The sequence below is a fragment of the Ochotona curzoniae genome, unplaced genomic scaffold (assembly GCF_017591425.1).
Source record: "Ochotona curzoniae isolate NIBS_2020 unplaced genomic scaffold, NIBS_Ocur_1.0 contig_517, whole genome shotgun sequence".
NCBI classification, from domain to species: Eukaryota; Metazoa; Chordata; class Mammalia; order Lagomorpha; family Ochotonidae; genus Ochotona; species Ochotona curzoniae.
Window position 1 is genome coordinate 5,236,533 of NW_024466454.1, and position 12,987 is coordinate 5,249,519.

Genomic DNA, 12,987 nt, shown 5'->3' on the forward strand with positions numbered 1-12,987 from the left:
GGAAGGAAGGTGGAGACTATCATTTAGCAGGATAAGTTTAAGGCAACTCTATTTGCCTCCACTGTAAACTGGGCTTAATTATATTTATCTTATAGGCTCATAGGAAGGTATAAGAGTAAAAGTATCTGTACATCTTTTATCATGGCTTGAGGGTTACTGCAGACACTCAGTTCCTGGAACATTTTACTATTACCATTTTAAGGATTCTGCATGGAATCCCTGGGTACTGAGTGTATGAAGCATGATAAAGTCCCTTTGCTGTGGAAGCTGTGGAAATAACCACAGCTGGAGGTGGGGAGAAATCTTCCTGGGCCTCATGGTCCACAGGAATCCACACATTGCCCACATCCTGGGGTTTCATTCAGTGCTGCCAGGTGGAAGCTAACAGGCCTGGCAGTCTCTCTAACCAAGAAAGGGGTGAAAGAAGCTGGATGTGTGCTTAAGTGAGAACAGGGGATCCTGCCAGTCCTGAGGGCTCAGGTGAGAAGATGGAAAGCTGGAGTGAAGATGCCAGTAGCCACAAAGAGCAAGGAAGACATTGCTCATGCTGAGACCACACTGTTGCCCTAGCTTTATTCTCCAGGTGGTTAATGTACATGTAAACCCATGTATGTGCTGACCTTAGCTGGGAGGGAAAGGTCAAAGTTGGCAAGATTAGGAGGTAGGAGAATACCCTCAAGGAATGACAACCCAGCCATGTCACCTTCTCACCTGGTTCATCCAGATAAGTCACTCCTGTGCAGTCCTGGGGCCCTGAAACAGTTAGACCCTGCTCCCAGTGTATCCTGGCAAACAAACCCCAGTTCATAATCTACTTTGCTTTTCATTCTGGAAAAGGCCTGCCCAGCAGCCTCTGTCATTCGTCTGTTCTGATGGATTCAGACCCATAGACTTGTTGAGGCCCAAGGGTGGAAAGGCCCTGCCAAGCCAGGTGGGAGATACAGAATGCACCTGCTGGTGTCAGGCTACTTCCTGGGCAGGAGCCCAGCATAGCCTCACATGGACCTCCCTGGCTCTCCTTCCTCTGGTAGGAAATGGTTCTGATGCTCTGGATAAAACCTTGCCTCCTTAACAACCTGTGACAACTTGGGGGAGCTCCACAGGGAGGCTGTGCTGATGCACCCTATCCCACCCTGCTCCTTCTGTGTCCCATTCTGTGGGCAGGGTTTAGCATGGCCATCAGTTCCAGCGTGGCAGACAGCCTTGTCCTTCCCCCTGAAGAAATGGTGAGTGTGTGTGTGTGTATCTCCAGGGAAAAATGGCTTGTCTTTGACCGACCAAGAATAAAAGTAAGAAGAAAATGTTTATGGCTGAATTTTACAGGAGCGTGTGCCTCTTCAGAAAATGGATGGGGAGCAGCCTTGTACAGTGAAGTATTTTCAGGGAGCTCAGAGAAGGGCTCATTGTGCCTGCATGGCTCATTGGGGCTCCACATCAATCAACCCTCTCCACAGAAACCCATGGAAAAGCACAGGTGTAGAGGCAGCCATGCAGGGCAGGGGGTGTATGGCTCTGGGAGAAGTAGAGTTGGGGTATAGAACAGAGCAGCTGGTGGCCACATGCTGAGGACCTGAGTGTGGATGGGAGAATGTGTCAGTGATGCACTTGCAAGTGGTGAAGTCCACGTGCCTAGCACTGGTCTTGCAGGTGAAGCAAGTAGTGGACTCCAGAGTGGCAGCACTCCTTGGCAGTACTGGAGGTATTCCTGCTGCAGGACAAAAGCTGCAGTCCAGTGACTGTTCTGAGCTGCTTAGCCTGACAAGTGCACATACATCTCACTTGGGTGTGTTCTTCCCACTCTTGGTCTCCTTGCCTCAGCAATGTAATCTGTGCTTCAATTTACAGTGTATATGTATATAGGAAAGGCATAGTGATACACAGAGGGGAGCGAGAGAAACACATAAGGAGATATTCCATTCTTTGGTTCACTCCCCAAATGCCTCAGTGGCCAGAGCTGGGTTCAGGCTAGGCCAGGCTCAATCCAGTATCCTGGAACTCCACTCAGGGCTTCCACATGGGTGGCAGGGATCTAAAGTCCTTGAGCCATCTGCTGCTGCTTTCCAAGCCACATTAACAGGGTGTTGTTAGATGGACATCAGAATGGCTAGGAATCAAATCCGTGTTCCCAATGTTGCATGTGGTGGCTTAACTTGTTGTTTCACAACTCTAGCCCCTTGCTTCAACATTGAAGTGAAGATAGGAACTGTGGCCATATATTGACATGGTGTGGATGTGTGGGTTGGGGAATTTTCAGGAGAACTCATTCAATGAGTAGCAATGGCATGGCAAGAAGCTATAAGGCCAGTTCTTGCCCTGAGGAAGTTGGTGGGCCAGTTACCATAGCTTTGTTGGTGCTAAATGGGAAAGATCTTGGTCAAGCTAAGCTGGGATGGTTGTCCTGTCATAGAAGAGCATTTGGTGATAAGGTGCTAGTTGGGACGGAAAAGGGCTGATGAGCTTGATCCCTAAAGGGCTGTGAGATAGAAGACCCTAAACCTGATGATTTCTTCCTAGAACCCCTTCTCTGATGAAGGCAAGTGAAGAGGGGAAGAGAATGGTTCGTGTCACTCTTTGCAGAGAGCAGGATTGGAACTGGTGCCTGGGTGCCTTTATTCCCTCTCCAGTTCTGTCTCCTTAAATGCCTGGCCTTTCTTATCCCACTTACCCAGCACTTCACTGCTCAACCAAACTCACTTCAGCTTAGATGAGTTCCTACTGTGTGCCATACCCTGGGCTAAGGTGAGTAGTGAGTGGGATCACCCATCTCAGGGAGCTGCATGGGAGTAGAGGGGAGCAGTCCATTACATATGTGATGATGATGCAATAGCCCAAGTGTTCAGTTACATGCCAAGGAGTCTTCCGATTAAAAACCTGCAATTCATAAATCTTCCCAATGACAATAGTAATAATTGGCAAGAGTGAAAGCTGAAAAGCAAATAGAACATTTCAGTTGCACTTGGAGAAGGATCACCAGGCTTGCAGAGGCCAGCAAATCAGGTCTTTGTGGCTGCTTGCTGGGAGAGGAGAACCCTGTTCTGCATGGAAGGTGGAGGCCAGGTGGTTCCAGTCAGAACTCAAAGGTGGTGACAACGGGAGCAGGCAGGTGGCACCTGACTCTGAAGAATACTTGTAAAGCACCAGGAGCTCCAGAGCATGGGGCTTTTGAGACCTTGGAGAAAACTCCCAAACGCATGTAGAGACCAAGGGCCACAGCCTTCAATGAGGGTGGCTTAGCAGGGAGGACAGCCAGCTCACCCCAGTATGCTGGCCTTCTTGAGAACAGTTACACCTGGGTATAAAGAGAACAAGACTATGTGCTCTTTGTTTGGCTGTTAGCAAATGGTCTGTGCAGGAATCTCAGCTCAGCTCTGCTCCTGTCACCTGGCAGAAGCCCAGCTAGTAGGCCCTATCTTTACAGAGAAATACTACTTAGAGCACCTAGTCAAAAATAAGCCTTTTCACCAAGGTCAGAAAAAGTGTATTGACAATGGCAGCAGCAGCAAATGTTTTTGAAAGGGTCTGATGAGCTTCTGTGGTCATCCACCTTGACTGAAGCTCTCCTTCCACTTTTCCTCCCTTCATGCTTTCCCTGCAGCTGCGTGTATGGGTCCCTTGTCTGCAGCCCCACAGGGCCTCTGCACAGGTCACCCGTTGGCGCCATTTATGTTGTCCACTTCCTGAACACTCCTCTTAGCTGCCAGTGTGTTTCTACAGTCCTCTGGGTCTGCTTTGCTGGACGTACAGTGCCTCATTCATTTACTTCTGTGTCCATCTGTCTTTCTGGTCAGAGCAGAAGCTCCACCTGGACAGAAACTCTGCCTACCTCCTGCTAGGTTCCCAGCACCATCAATGATACCAACCCAATGGAAGCGGCTCACTAAATATTTGTCCCATTGAGGCCAGGCATGAGCCCACTCTGTGCCAGTGTGTTAACTTGATGATTTTATTAAAATTGTAAATTTGGAAAATGGTTCAATGCTTTCACTTCCCCTCCTTCCCTCTGGTGAGAGAAAAGGAGAGCTGGAAATAGAATGGGAGAAGTTTCTGTACGTTTCTGGTAACCATAGTGATGATGACTTCTGTTTATTAATCTCCTGCTCTTAAGCAAGCTGGGGCCCCGTGGCGATTTCTCCCAGTTGCTCGGTGTTGGTCCCCCTGCAGCCTTCCTCATTAAGGGAGAGCAGGCCCATTGCTATCCTGAAGCACTTTAATTATCAGCAAGCTCAGGCACTGTGCTACTATGTTCATCGCTGCACATTCTAACATCACCGCATCTCCCACTCAGGAGCAATGGAGTGAGGTCATGGGCCATCGATTTCCTACAGCCTCTTGTGCAGATAGTAGTGCCTGGGTCAGGGCTGTGCTGGCTGCCCCACCCCTTTATCACTAAAAGAAGGCAGCACTTGTCAGGGAAGGTGTGGTCCCCTTGGAAACTGGGGTTTCACAGTGTCTGGCCTCTTCTGGGGTCTTGTGCGAGCACCCTATAGTGCTCTAGGGCAGGGTGTGTAGTGTTGGAAGATGCCTCCAATCCTTTGGTGGGAGATTTCTGAGTGACTGTGTCAGTCAGGCTCAGCAAAGTCAGAAGAGCCTTCTCTTTGACCTTTTGCCTTTTGGGGAGGCACCCTGGGAACATTCATGAGACCAGAGATGGGTGAGGCAGGGGGTGGGGATTCAAGCCATTTGGACCTTCATGTCCTCATCTTGGATCCTTCCTTCTATCATTTGAGCTACAACTGACAGTAGCTGTGGTCCTATTCCAGAGGCTGGATCCCTGTATGAGTGAGGGGGAGGAGGGCCCAGGCAGTCTGCCTTTGAGAGTGAAGGAGTGGGTGTGGGCACTAGACATCACCTGTTTCCTTCTTGAGGCTGACTGGCTTCTCGTGGATGTGTTGGTTGCCACTTAGAAACACTGAGACTTTCTTTTGGTTGACTTTTCCATCTTGTTGGTCTAGAAGCATCAAATTATTCTTCAAGCAGACATGAAGAGACTCCATGCCCAGTGCGATGTGCTGCACAAGGAGTTTATGGTAAAACTGTTCAGTTGTGAGAACTGCTGGGAAATTCACACTTAATTGTGGATCACACTGGTTTCAGCTGTGTGGACCTCCCTGCTGCACATTCAGCAAACAATCTAAATTCTTGAGCCCTCCTGCAAATCCATGGCAAAATGGGGTGGGATTGGGGTGGTACCCAGGGTGACTGCAGCCAAGTTACTGGCAGATCTCAGAGCTGAGCCCTCCTTCTCTCCAGGTGCCGCAACCTCTCGTTTCCTGCCAGCCTGCCAGAGGTGAGCATCGTGTTCATCTTTGTCAATGAGGCACTCTCAGTGCTGCTGCGCTCCATCCACTCCGCTATCGAGCGCACGCCTGCACACTTGCTCAAGGAGATCATCCTGGTGGACGACAACAGCAGTAATGGTAAGCACCTAGGTCCCGAGGCCCTGTCCCTGATCCCTGCCTGATATCACTGCTTCTCCAGGGTTTCTCCTTCTCAATGGTATCAACCCAGAGGTGGGAGAGTCAAGTAGCCAATGTTCCCGATGGTCCACTCCAATAGGTGGACTCTCCCTGTGTCCCAGGGTGGGGGTTGGGGAGCGGCAGTACCTCAGTTTACTCTGCATTGGCTGGCTGTACTGTCCTCCACTATCCCTCAAGGTAAAAAGTCTTGACCTCCACTCCCACCAAATGTTCCATGAACTTGGCAGTGAATTCTTTAGGAAGCATCGTTTCACTCAGAGGCATTGTATGACTTCTGCCTAGCAGATTGTTCTTTGATGTCTTTGCAGTGTTAGAGTAGCAGAGGGGATGGATGGTATAGGTGATGTCTTTGCAGTGGTGATGATGCTGGTTGGGGGGAGGAATGTTGCAGGTGGCGTTTTGTCACAGTAGTGTTGATGGTGCAGATGGTAATGGATGTGTCACCTGAGATAGCAACAGAGCTATCTGCTGAATGTATAGCCTCAGTGCCAATTTCCCTATTCCTTGTTTGACTCCTACTTAGCAAGATCTGGAGTGGCCTGCAACACCTTCTGACATTTTCACATTGTTAACTCCTTCTTTAGCCACCACCAGTGGTCCAATTGCTTTGATACCTCCCATGAGCCCTGATTCTCCTGTCCCTGCAAAGAGCATTCCCATGATACTCTCCAAACTGAAAGACCATGCACTAAAAAAGCTTAAAAGCCAGTCCCTTTGACCAGACCATGTAAATGAATATGCTCCTGATAATGAATGATTTTTAAAAATAGACTGCTGGGTCTCCAGCCAGTGTTATCTTTGAAGCTCCTTTCATTGTCAGGTGGTAAATTTCCAAATGAATCAGTTGCTGTAATGAGATGGGCAATTTGTGATTTGTTATCAATTGAAACTGAATCATATCAGATAATTGAAGCGCATTTAATCTCTGCCAATGAATTTTCTTTTGGGTTTTTATCATTGTATGGGAGTTAAGAAGTGTAGGAGCAGTGCAGTGACAAGGATTAGAGTTTTCCAAAAGGCAGTGCTCACAAATCACTTAACCCTGTTCTGTGGGCACCCAAGGGAGGAGCTGGACCAAGGCTGATAGCAAGGAGGCGAGATGTTTGGAGGAGATTGTTCATCATGAGGAAGCTTGAAATCCAGCCTCTACTTTAATGGCCACCTGCCATCACCTGACCTGGGACTCAGGCACTGGATACCTTGGAAACCTTTTAGTTCCCAATGGCTGATCCAAACATTTGCAGGAACCCTACCCATCTGTTCCACCAACCACACCTTTCTACTCACCCGCTATGTTGCAAGGAGGCAAGGGATGGAACAGCCAGTCTTCCAAGGTTAAGGGCATCCCCCAACAAGAGGCATCTGGGTCCAATTCTGTTGCCCTTCCTCGTATTCACAAGAGAGGAGAGGATGAAACATTGGGAGAAATAAATCCTGAAACCTTTCATTTTCTCCATGGTGTGGCCTTAAGGATGATTCTTGCCTTTATTCAGGTGGAAAAAGTACAAAAGCAAAGACTGAATTTGAGAAATTTAGATAAAGAATGTGAGTCGTATGTAAAGGATTTCATACCTGGATTTAGCACATTTGACCTTTAATTAGTAAATGGTCATAAGCATTGAGAACTTGAATCAAAGGAATGATGTATTATAAGCTGTGCAATGAAGAGCTCTGATCCTGCTCTGTGACACTGGCTGGAGCTAGGAAGATACTGAAAAAGGGAAGAGGATGAGGAGGCCAATGCAGCAGGACCAGAAGCTGTCAGGGGGCTGGAGTCACATGGGTAGCAGAGTCCAAACACTTGCATTACTGTCTGCTGGCCCCTAGGGTGTGCCTCCCTCAGAGGCAGCAGTGATAAACTCAAGTCATTAAATTCTTTTCAGATTGGTTTCCAGTTTGAGCTTTATCTATGGCCCATCCTGGCTATCATGTGCATTTGGACAGTAAAACAAACAAACACAAAAAGGTTTGCTTTTCTGTTCTTTTGCTTTCTCTCTCTCTCTCCTCTTCCTACCTCATTCTCTCTTTCTCTACCTCTAAGATACATAAATGAATAAAAGAAAGATCCAGGAGTTCAGAGTGGAGGGTGAACAACCAATTAAGTCTTTTGTCTGTACTGGTGATTGCATGAGGCTATCATGTACTGAAAATGCACAAAGCCATTGAAGCACCCACTCAAGTGCCAGCACATGGGGGACATCTGAATAGGCGTCACAGATCATATGGAATTCAGTACCTGCTTTTGATGTGGTGCTGTAGTTGTGTAAGATATCATCACTGGGGAAGCTGGGGGAAGGGAGCATGCCAGCCAGAACACTCCCAGAAGATTGGTTCTGGGTCAGTTTTGACTGGGGTTCAGACTTGGCTGTTGAAGTAACATTCTCGACTCACAGCTCGGGTTGGGCTGTTGGCTGATGTCATGATGGCTCATTTTTGCACACAATGACTTTCCAGAGGTCATGGAGACTGTCTCCATCATAGGCAAGGTGAGAATCTGGATTTGAGGACTTGTGCACATGGGGTTCAAGACCAGTGACTGGGAAAAGAGGGTGTCTAAAGAGAAGAAGGAATAACAAAAAAGTCACAGCTTGAGGGAAAGGACTTATCTGGTGAGCCACAAAGAAGGGACAGTCCTGAGAGTCTGGATTAAGAAAATGCTGAAATAGGAGTCACTGATATGGACAGATCTATGACAGGTGTAAGGAGGCAGGGCCTGGATGAAGACAAAAAGCAGGTGGTGAGGGCCCGTGTTTCTGCCAGGATTTTTTTCCAGAAGAGAATTTTACTTATTGTTTGTTTATTATTTAAATTTAGTTGAAAGGCAGGGTGGCACAGAGAAGAGAGTTCTTCCATGCACTGATTCACTTTCCAAATGCCCAGCTTGGACTGGACCAGGCTGAAATAACTAGGAAACAGGAAGTCCATCTGGGTCTCCCACATGTATGGCAGGGGCCCAAGTACTTGGGCTATCAATTGCTGGCTCCAAGGGTTCAGATTAGCAGGAAGTTGAGTCAGGAGCCAAGTCGAACCCAGACATGCTGAGAAAAGAAGCAGGCATCCCAGACAGTGTTTTGACTGTTGAGGAGGCTTGAGATCCAAGGCAGGGGATTACAAGTGACCAAAATGCATGCAAGACACACCTTATATCATGACCCAGGATAGCACACCTACTCACACCCATGCATACACAATTGAAGCAAAACTGCTAAGAAATAATCCTTATCCTTACAGTATGCAAAGCATTCTGCTATTTCCTATTCTGTTCTATGCTATTCATTTCCATTGTATGTTATTTTATTCTATTTTCTTCTTCTTTGAGACAGGGAGTTCTGGACACTCTGAGAGCCTGTTAAATCTTTTGGGGTTTTGCTGGTGATTTAATGGAATCGGGGAGGAGGCACCATGGTCCTGGAGGTCAAGAGTTGGAGCATGGCTTCTGAGGTTGGAAGGGGGAGAAGAAGGACGGACCCAGGGCATATAGTCCAGGGTTGCCTCTGAGAGAATGGCTCATCTTTTTCCAAGCCCAGAGGATAAATGGGTGAATGGGGAGCTGTCCAGGGTGTGAAGAGCAGGCACCATACCAGACCCAGGTCTAGCATCCTATGGCAGGCAGGACCCTAGCTGGGGAAGGGAAGGGTGGGAAGAAGTCTGACTGTGGCTACAAAGTCTCCATGTGGGATGGGCCAGGGAGGTGATCAGTCATGTGGCTTGCTAGATGGCCTGAGCCAGACTTGCCAAACAGGAGTCAGATCTAGCATCTGCGAATTCTGTAAACAGAAGTTCATGCAGTAGGACTCACTTCCTAGGTTCAGATCTGCCACTTCCTGGTCACACTGGTCTCTTGGCTTTGGTTTGCTTGAGAGCTTCATGGAAACAGGAGATCCCACTTTGGCCTGTAGGTCTCTCAGAGTGGGGAGGGTCACATAGGGTTATGGCAGAGGAGGGTCTTCATAAGCTGCAGGTGCTCAGGGGCCCAAAGGGCACACTCAAGTAATAGTGACCTGAGTAACTCCACCACTGCGTCAAGGCAGCCTGCACTGGTAGAAAGAGCACCAGATCTGGCATTCAACAGTTCCTAGTTCTGGCTTTTCCCATTGTGTGAACCCTCATGGCCTAATTTATGTCAGAGAAGTCTCCTTTCTACATCCTAGGGGACTTAATGGAGAGAATCCAGGGCATAAGGAACATGGGCATGAGGCAAGAATGCACAGTGACCACAGTCATTCTTGCCTGCCTCCCTCCCCCAGCCTGTGCAATAGTGGCTGCATATTGGTGCCTTATCTCCCCATGACCCCTACCAACTACCCCTTTGCCCTGGAGTCCAGTGTCCTGTTTTCCCAAGTCAGGAGAGGGGTACTCAATCCCTGCTGTCTGAACCATGAGTTCCCAGAAGCCAAGGGCTAAAGGCTCTGCAAGAGGGCATGTGTAGGAGTGTGGGGCCTTGCTCTCTGCCCCCTTAACAGCTTCCTGAACAAGTTCCATTTTTGCAAGTACTGGCTTCTATGGAGGCAACTGTTACACACTGTCTTGCAACCATCTCAGATGGCCATGTAGCAGTGTATGCACTTAACTGAAAATAGGGAGATCATTCTAGGAACATGCCTACCTCAGGACTTTTGAGCCTGTTGCTTTGCTTCTGTAGCTCTTTTGTACAACCCTAACCTTCTCCTTAGACCTGTCACTGAAAATGACCCATTTACAAGGGCAGCCCTTAATCCCTGTCACTCCTCACCCTGCCTGCTTGCCTTTCCTCTGAGTCATCGGCTGTGCTCCTGCGTTCACTCTCCCTTAGCCATGTGCATTTTGCCTTTGAACGTTCCGTGAAGACAGCGCCCTCTGCTTTGCCTTTTGCTCTATCCCCAGCACCCAGAACAGCACCTGGTGTGTGCTGGGGCCCAGCAGATTTTTGACTCAACAAAAGAGTGAACAAATAATGACCCTGTTTTCAGTGGCCTCCCAGGCCACTCTCAATGAGGACAAGCTCTGTGAATCACTTTTTAAATTGCGACCTTGTTTGAGTTGCTGCAGAGAAGGCCAGGACCAACCTCTTCCTTAGCTTACCCCCAGGCAGCCTCAAGATGCAGGCATTCTGGGGAGGAGGAGGCCAGAGACCCTCTGCTGCATCCCAGGGAGATGGCCTGGATGCAGCACATGGCTGCGGTGAAAAGCAGGAAGGGGTGTGTCTCCAGCTCCTGGGCTTGAACTTTTGGAAGTCAGATGACCCCTTGCTTGCAGCTACCTGGCCTCTGCATGTGCTCCTGAACACTGGGCCCATACCTCATGGGCTGTGCAGCCCCAAGGCCTCACGTTTCCCCTCTCATGGTTCCTCCTCCTTGTTATCTCCAGAAAATGGGAACACAGCTCTGAGCCTCCTGGTTTTAATTACTGCGCTGCTTAGTGAATCCCAGCGGGCCCATGTTGTTAGCTGGGACTGAGTGATTCAACTCACACAGCCTTCTGGAGGGAGGCAAGCAGCAGGGTTGCAGCTGATAGAGTCCTCGCTGCCTTTGATTCCTGGCATCCAGTGACTGGTTCATTCGCTCCATTCAGTCATTCCTCCCATCCCTAAAATGTCTTTGATGCCCATGTCCTTGGTGCCGAGCACACAGCCAACACGGGGACAGCTCATTTGTGCAGTGTGGGTATTCTGGAACCTGGCAGGGAGCAAGTGCTTAATGAATGTCACCCCTTTCTGCTTCCCTCATCAGCAATCCCAGAGGCAGCCCATTCCAGAGTTCAGCCCCCCAACTTCCATTAAAAAAATATTTACTCCCTGGACTTACTTTTTGTCTTTCTGTTTTGAACACAGACCCTGTTTTGACAAACACGAAGATTTCAGAGCTTTCTTTCGTGTCAGTTGAAAACTTGTACATTCGTTGGAATCAAATGATCAAAAGCACTGCAAATCAGTGATACTATCAGATATCCCTTTGAGAGTCCTGTTCCCCAGAGACTTCCACCTGTTCCTGGGTGGCAGGGACTAACTCACTCTGAATCTGTTCTGGTACATGTCCTCTGCTGCTGCTTTCAAACAAGGGAATGACCACCCCGGCACTTCATGGCCTCACAGGCACGCTTGAACAGCCAGGGCTGAGATTTGATACCGGGACCTCAGAGCAGAACGACTCCCAGGTAGTCAGAGCAGGCATCTCCAGCTCATTGAATGCTTTGCATAGTCAAAGCTGTTGTAAATCTTTCCTATAAATTCATCAGTACTGGGCCCAGTACTGTAGCCTAATGGCTAAAGTCCTCACCTTGTACATGCTGGGATCCCATATGGGCACCAGTTCTAATCCTGGTGGCCTACTTCCCATCCAGCTCCCTGCTCGTAACCTGGGAAAGCAATTGAGGACGACCCAAAGTCTTGGGACCCTGCACACACGTGGGAAACTCAGAAGATGCTCCTGGCTCCTGGCTTTGGATTGATGCAGCTCTGGCCATTGCGGCCACTTGGGGATTGAACCAGTGGATGGAAGATCTCTCTGTGTTCTCTCCTCCTCTCTGTATATCTGACTTTCCAATAAAAATAAAATAAATCTTTAAAAATTGTAATCAGTGCTAAGAACCATCCTCAGTGTCACTTTACATAATAAGGAAACAGACATAGAGAAGTGCAGGAACATGTCCACAGTGGCACACAGAGGTAGGGTTAGGTCCCAAGATGTCTGCTTGCTAAGCCTGTACCTTCAGCCATCCCATTGGATGGATCTGGTGCAGCATGGGTCACAGATTCCAAAAGGCTTACTCGGATCTCGTCCTTATGTTTTTCCTCCATGCCTTCCTGGAGACAAGGGTGTGAGGCAGCAGGATCAGTGAAGTTAGGAGACAAAGGAACAACTTCAGAGGATGGCCTGGAAGTCTCCTTGGCTGGACTTTGCTTGGGACACAGTGAGAAGGGAGACTGGCTCCATAGGTGCTTTCTAGGCTCATGCCAGGGGTGGGAAGTAATTGAAGATGTTGGCAGCCGTACTTGAGTCCATCTTGGGAGAAGCAATCAGTTTATTTCCTTTAAAATATGGAGAGTTTGGCATGCCTGTGTGTATGTAGATATGTACCTGAGCATGTCTGTGTGTTTGTGTGTATGTCATTCATGTGTGTGTGAGAGCATGTGCTTTTGTATGTGTTAATCCATGCATGTTTGTGTACACATTGGCATGTGTATGTATGTTCATGACCAGGCTTGTGTGTATGTGTGTGTGGCTGTGGATATTTACATAGCCATACAGTGGCAGGCATGTGTAGGTGGTGTGTACACATGTCTGTGCCTAGGCTCATGTGTGTTTGTGTGATCAGTGGGATGCGATTCCTCACCAACAATGGGTTGAGCTGATTCTACCACCCACTGCTACCTGGAACCACCTTCAAAATCCTGCTGAATGACAAGTAATTATGCAACTCTGAGTCATTGTTAATTTCTAATTGTTGGTAAGGAAATCACAATGTGGGAAGGAAATAGAATCAGAGCTCCCGGATTGCTTGCCGCCAGCTGCTGGGTCCCTTTCCAACACCT

The 12,987-nt window shown here is 48.5% G+C and overlaps 1 protein-coding gene across 2 annotated transcripts in view; it reads left to right on the forward strand.

The window, feature by feature from the left end:
- The window catches only part of GALNT18 (polypeptide N-acetylgalactosaminyltransferase 18), a 328,177-nt gene that overhangs the window by 185,186 nt on the left and 130,004 nt on the right, over positions 1-12,987 (forward strand). For both annotated transcript variants that reach the window (XM_040989115.1, XM_040989116.1), the window contains exon 3: positions 5,251-5,417. In XM_040989115.1, the coding sequence (XP_040845049.1) occupies positions 5,251-5,417 (167 nt within the window). The remainder of the gene's footprint in view (positions 1-5,250; positions 5,418-12,987) is intronic.